Raw genomic sequence first — 6,207 nt, 5'->3', positions numbered from 1 at the left:
CAAAAAAAAAAAAAAAAAAAAGATTGGGAAGGTTTTTTCCTTAATGTGCACTTCAGTTTGCTCATCTGTCAAAACGGAGGGAGTTGGACTAATCCCCAAATCCCTCGCAGCTCTGACAATGCCTTCACTTTCCAGGTCAGGAGTCTTGGGTTCAAGGATTGTCTTAGCTGCACTCTTTCTGTTGACCTTGCTTTTTCTGGGCCTGTTAACCCCTGTGTCAAATGAGACATGACGATCCCTTCATTATCTAGAGGGGATTCAGTGACATCACTGAAAGTTTGTTGTGAAAGTTGTGAAAGTTCTCCGAAAGTTTCTGGTGTAGGATACATAGGTACTGGCTTTCTATCACCTCCTTTTCCCATCTTGAGGACCCATGTCTCCCAAACCTCTAGAATCATCTGCTATTATGAGGGTACTACCCCTGTGGCTTTGTGATTCTTTGATGTTCTCCAGGACAACGTGTTTTCGACATTATTTTTAAGTGCCAATCCTTGAGAGGAAACATTTGGGATAAAAGCATCAAACAGAATCACCAAACTCGTGTTGTTCTTAAAGACATTGTCTAGGACAGATACCATGTTCCTCTCAATTTCCATCACTGGGATTAGGTATACAGTTGCTACTCAGTAGCTGTTGAACAGATGGATTGGGCTTGATCAGTGCTTTAACAGAGGTACAGAAAAAAAAATGATTTGAGGTTTGTATGGACTAGAAAGTAATGCTGGTTGGAGGTTCAAAATTGGATCGACAAACAAATGCCGAGACCCGAGAGCGGGTTGGAACTGGGTATTTGGGTGCCTTTTACCCTACTGAGTCCTCACAGCAACACCCGGGAGGGTGGACAGCTGCCTGTGTCTCATAGTTGAGGACACAGTCTGAGATGACACATCACAGACCAGAAATGGCCAAGTTGGAGAGACTTTTAAATGAGTCAAAACAAAGAAATAAGGAACAGCCATCCTTGGGGGAAGGGGAACACAGACTGACCTAAGGCCTAGAAGCTGGGACCGCAGAGGGGAGGGGATCTAATTGGTCCCATGCTCAGAACAAAAGTATGCTGTGTGATCCTGAGCCAGTCACTTACAGAATCTCCCTGGGCTTTGGTCCCCCCGCCCTCATCCCGTGAAACAAGTTGGTTAGACTGGCACTGTTCCATCTCCATGGGAGAGGAGGTGGCATGGAGACAAGAAAGACAGAGTTTCAAGGCTCCCCCCCCATGTTTTCATATAAGAACAGTTTCAAGGCTTTTTTTCTGGGAGAATAAGAAGGGGTCCTACTTAGAGAAGGTGAGACAGATGTAAGCAAAACCAACAGAGCACTTCTCCCACGACTCAGAGCCCCTCAGCTGGCTTGTGGTGCTGGGACTCTCTCCCCAGGAGACTATATTTACTGCCTGTGACTTCCTCCTTCTCCCCTCTACTTGGTATTAATAGATTTCCAGCTGACTCAGATGCTCGGTGTGCAGCTCAGATGGGGGCAGCAGATGGTAGGGGCCGAGGGCCAGTTTCTCATTTGACATCCCCCCCATTGTTAGCCAGTGAGGACTTTCCCCATATTTTGCAGAACAGGAAACTGAGGCTCAGAAACTTTCAGTGCCTGGCCAGGGTTGCAGAGTACGTCGGGCTGGATGGGATGGAGTGGGAGCCTGAGGGGTGGGTGAGCACTTTTCTTGACCTTGGCTTACCTCTCCTGGCCCCAGCTACGGAGACATGGTGCCCAGCACCATTGCTGGCAAGATTTTCGGATCCATCTGCTCCCTCAGTGGCGTCCTGGTTATTGCACTGCCTGTGCCAGTCATTGTGTCCAACTTTAGCCGCATCTACCACCAGAACCAGCGTGCTGACAAGCGCCGAGCACAGCAGGTAACTGCCCCTTCCATCTGCGTACCTCCTGTTCCCCACACCCCAAGCCAGTCTACTCTTGTGTTTACCCACCTGACCCTCTGTCTCCTCCTCTCTCTGTAGAAGGTGCGTTTGGCAAGGATCCGGTTGGCAAAGAGTGGTACCACCAATGCCTTCCTGCAGTACAAGCAGAACGGGGGCCTTGAGGTGGGGCGGCGCCTGCACTGGGGTTGGGGGTGAGCAGTGATGGGAGGAGGAGAGGGTCCTGACCTCAGCCCCCTGCTCCATCCACTCCAGGACAGTAGCAGTGTGGATGAACAGGCGCTGTGTGTCAGGAACCGTTCTGCTTTCGAGCAACAACATCACCACCTCCTGCACTGTCTGGAGAAGACAACGGTGAGACCTCATGAGAGGGGGCATGGTGGAAGGAGGGGAGTCCCTCTGCGGGCAAGCCCGTTCCCTCCCTGGGATGGGAGCCTCACTACTAATTGTGGAAATCACATAGGGCTTCCTGAAAGAGACCCTGGTACAGCTGAGCCTTGAAGGATGGGCAAGGGAAGGGAATCGAGAGTGACTTCTGGAAAGGAAGGAACAGCCTAAGCAAAGGCCTGGGGGTGGGGTCAGGTCCTGCGTGGTGCTTTGTGACCGTGCCTTCCTTCTGCTTACAGTGCCACGAGTTCACAGATGAGCTGACCTTCAGTGAGGCTGTGGGCGCCGACTCACTGGGGGGCTGCACCAGCCGCAGCACCTCTGTGTCCTCCCAGCCGGCGGGACCCGGCAGCCTGCTGTCCTCCTGCTGCCCTCGCAGGGCCAAGCGCCGTGCCATTCGCCTTGCCAACTCCACTGCCTCAGTCAGTCGTGGCAGCATGCAGGAGCTGGACACACTGGCAGGGCTACGGAGGAGTCCTGCCCCTCAGAGGTAAGCACCGTCACCTGCTAGCTACCCCTGGAGAAGCTCAGAGCTTGGACCAGGGGGTCTGAGATTTCATGACGTGGGGCCTAGCAAGCCAAGCCCGAACCCAAACTCCTCTATGCCGGGAGCTTTGGCCTATCTTGTCTGGAACTTGCTCCTCATTGGTTCTTTTTAACAAACATTTATTGAGCACCTATTACATACCAGGCATAATTTTAGCCACTTTGGAGTTCACTTTGGGAGTTTAGGAGTTGAATTCACTTTAGGCCACCAGAGAGCAGACAGAAATCCTTCACCTTCTGGAGTTTATATTCTAGTAGGATGAGACAGTTAATAAAGAAAGAAATACACAGATGATACAGTGTGTTAAGTGCCAAGAAGAAAAATAAATCGAGGATCAGGGACAGAGAGCATAGAAGAGGGTGTGATACGAAACACAAACAACCCAGTGAAGAAATGGGCAGAAGACATGAACAGACACTTCTCCAAAGAGGACATCCAGATGGCCAACAGACACATGAAACGATGCTCAGCATCCCTCCTCATCAGGGAAATACAAATCAAAACCACACTGAGATACCACCTCACGCCAGTCAGAGTGGCTAAAATGAGCAAATCAGAGAACTCTAGATGCTGGCGAGGATGTGGAGAAACGGGCACCCTCCTACACTGTTGGTGGGAATGTCAACTGGTACAGCCCCTCTGGAAAACAGTGTGGAGGTTCCTCAGGAAACTAACAATAGAACTCCCCTAGGACCCAGCAATAGCACTGCTAGGAATTTACCCAAGGGATACAGAAATGCTGATGCATAGGAGCACATGTACCCCAATGTTCATAGCAGCACTCTCCACAATAGCTAAAACATGGAAAGAGCCTAAGTGTCCATCAACAGATGAATGGATCAAGAAGATGTGGTTTATCTATACCATGGAATACTCCATGGCAATGAGAAACAATGAAATCTGGCCATGTGTAGCAACATGGATGGACCTTGAGGGTGTTATGCTGAGCGAAATAAGTCAGGCAGAGAAGGACAAATATCATATGTTTGCACGTATAGGAGGATTAGGAGGAACTTGACGGAGGAACAAGGGGGAGAAGAAGGGCGGAAATGGTGGGGGAAAGGGAGAGAGGCAAACCATGAGAGACTCTTGAATGCTGACAAAAACTGAGGACTGATGGATGTGGGGGGAAGGAGGGATGGTCATGGAGGAGGACACTTGTGGGGATGAGCACTGAGTGTTATGTGGAAACTAATTTGACAATAAACTAGTTGTAAAAAAAAAAAGAAGAAGAGGGTGTGATGCAATTTAAATAATGTGGTCAGGGAAGGCTTTGCTGAGGTAACAACTGAAGGAGGCGAGGGAGGGAGCCATGTGGATGTCTAGAGGAAGAGCTGTCTAGACAGAGCAAACAGCTTGTGCAAAGGCCCTGAGGCAGAAATGGGCCTGCATGTTAGAGATGCAGCCAAGAAGCTACTGTGAGTGGAGTGGAGTGAATGAGAGGGAAAGTGGTAGGAAGTAAAAGCAGAAAGGAACAGGGACAAGATTGTGTAGATGTTGCTACAGATTGTGGTGAGGATTTTGGCATCGGAAGGAGTAACTGAAACAGAGAATGTTTTTGAATGTGTGCTCATTCTGTTCTGGGCACTACTCTGAGCACTTTGGATCACTTACCATCTCATTTAATCTCCACAATGACCTTATGAGGTAGAAAATGGTGTTGTTACCATGCTACAGATGAAAGAGAGGAGAGAGGTTTAGAGATGCTAAAATGAGATCAGAATTTGAACCCAGGACCGTCTGACCCCAGAGCCCTCACTGGGCACCACCATAAGTGAGGGTGCAGGCAAAGCATTTAGCACAGTGCCAGCGATTCAGTTGGCACTCAGTAAATGTCATGATCACTGTGGCACGTATTAAGATGACCTTTTAAGAACCTTCTGCCTCCCCACCCTTATCCACAGCCGTTCAAGCCTCAATGCCAAGCCCCATGACTGCCTTGACCTGAACTGCGACAGCCGGGACTTCGTGGCTGCCATCATCAGTATCCCCACCCCTCCTGCCAACACCCCAGATGAAAGTCAGCCTTCCTCCCCTGGTGATGGCGGTGGGGCCAGCAGCACCCTCAGGAACTCCAGCGTGGGTACCCCCTGCCTCCTCCCGGAGACTGTCAAGATCTCTTCCCTGTGAGCAGTGGGCCCGCCCATCCAGAGGGCCCTCTCGATTCTTGGGGACTCCTTTCCAAAGCCATATTTTGGGGAGGTGGGGAGGGGCAGGCCTGGGGACCCCTTCTGCCCCCCACTGAGAACTATGCAATGGAGTTTCATGGAATGGCTCACCTGGTGGGGAAGTGGCCAGGGAAGGGGGCAACTTTTCCCACCACAGACGGCTGTTCCAGTGGGCGCTGAGGTGCTGGGCTTCCTCAGCCCCCCTGCCCTCCTTGCCCCGGCACACTGGGGCTGGCCTCTCTCTCCTAGCAGGCCTCCTGCATGCTCCTCTTCTGTGTCCCAGGCTCCCACCTGACATCTGAGCTCTGGCCTGAGGAGGAGAGGTGAGACTCCCTCTTCTCTCTGGCTGGGCTGTGGAGGTTTGGGGGTTCAGAGAAGAGAACCTTCACCTCTGTTCTGGCCTCTAGGGGAGGTCCCCACCCTCCACCAAGCCCGACAACTCCCCGATTCTGAAGCTCGGAATGCAACCACAGGCTTCATGGGCTGTGGCCTCAGCAGTGACCCGCCACCCCCCACTCCTCGCCTTGACTCAGGGGTCAGGCTGCCTCTTCCAATACACACAGATAGCACAAGTTCCATTCCCCTTTCCTGGCTGCTGGAAATGGGTCCCTGCAACCCCGTCCTCCACTGGGCCTCCAGCAAACTCTAGCAATAGCAGCTGCTGCCGTGACATTATGCAAAGCCTCTGCCCAGTTTGCTGCAGCATTTACATCTGCCCTAATCAGAGGGGCCACCTCTAAGTACTACTCCTCTCTTCTCTGGTTTGCTTCCTTCCTGGGTTGGGCTGGAGCCTGGACTGACTGAGATAAGAGCCTAGCAGCCAACGAGAGCTGGGCTGTATTTGGAGATCATAGGCTGATTCCATGTTCTTGGGCAGGAGTCCAGAAGCATCAGGGGCTGAGGCCTGGGTTGTTCCTGAACTCTGGGAGTTGTAGGAAGCAGGAGGGACTTCTTGATCTCCTCCTCCTCCTCCCCCACAATGCCTTTTCACATATTCCTCTCTCTTTTCCCTCTTGGGTCACCTTCCGGAACTCTGTATCTGCTCTTGGGCTGAAATCTGGCATCATCTCAGGTTCCCTGTCCCCAGCACTGTCCCGTGGAACTGGTGGCTGACAAAGATGTAGTTTCCATCAGTCAATAAAACCTGAGAGGAGAGATGAGGATGAGCACCTCCTGGCTCTGTGGGTTTGGAGGCTGGGTTGGGCTGGGGGGTGGGGGGGTG

The 6,207-nt window shown here is 51.7% G+C and overlaps 1 protein-coding gene across 1 annotated transcript in view; it reads left to right on the top strand.

Moving 5' to 3' along the window:
- KCND1 (potassium voltage-gated channel subfamily D member 1) overlaps positions 1 to 6,126 on the top strand; it is a 9,192-nt gene extending 3,066 nt beyond the window's left edge. The window contains 9 exon segments of the mRNA XM_077752990.1: positions 1,700 to 1,862; positions 1,965 to 2,048; positions 2,139 to 2,237; positions 2,510 to 2,760; positions 4,722 to 4,943; positions 5,235 to 5,254; positions 5,257 to 5,308; positions 6,058 to 6,074; positions 6,077 to 6,126. Coding sequence (XP_077609116.1) covers positions 1,700 to 1,862; positions 1,965 to 2,048; positions 2,139 to 2,237; positions 2,510 to 2,760; positions 4,722 to 4,943; positions 5,235 to 5,254; positions 5,257 to 5,308; positions 6,058 to 6,074; positions 6,077 to 6,126 — 958 coding nt within the window.
- Positions 6,127 to 6,207: the final 81 nt, after the last annotated feature.

Source organism: Crocuta crocuta, unplaced genomic scaffold, assembly GCF_008692635.1.
Source record: "Crocuta crocuta isolate KB4526 unplaced genomic scaffold, BGI_CrCroc_1.0 scaffold943, whole genome shotgun sequence".
NCBI classification, from domain to species: Eukaryota; Metazoa; Chordata; class Mammalia; order Carnivora; family Hyaenidae; genus Crocuta; species Crocuta crocuta.
This window is presented reverse-complemented; position numbering and strand designations above follow the sequence as displayed.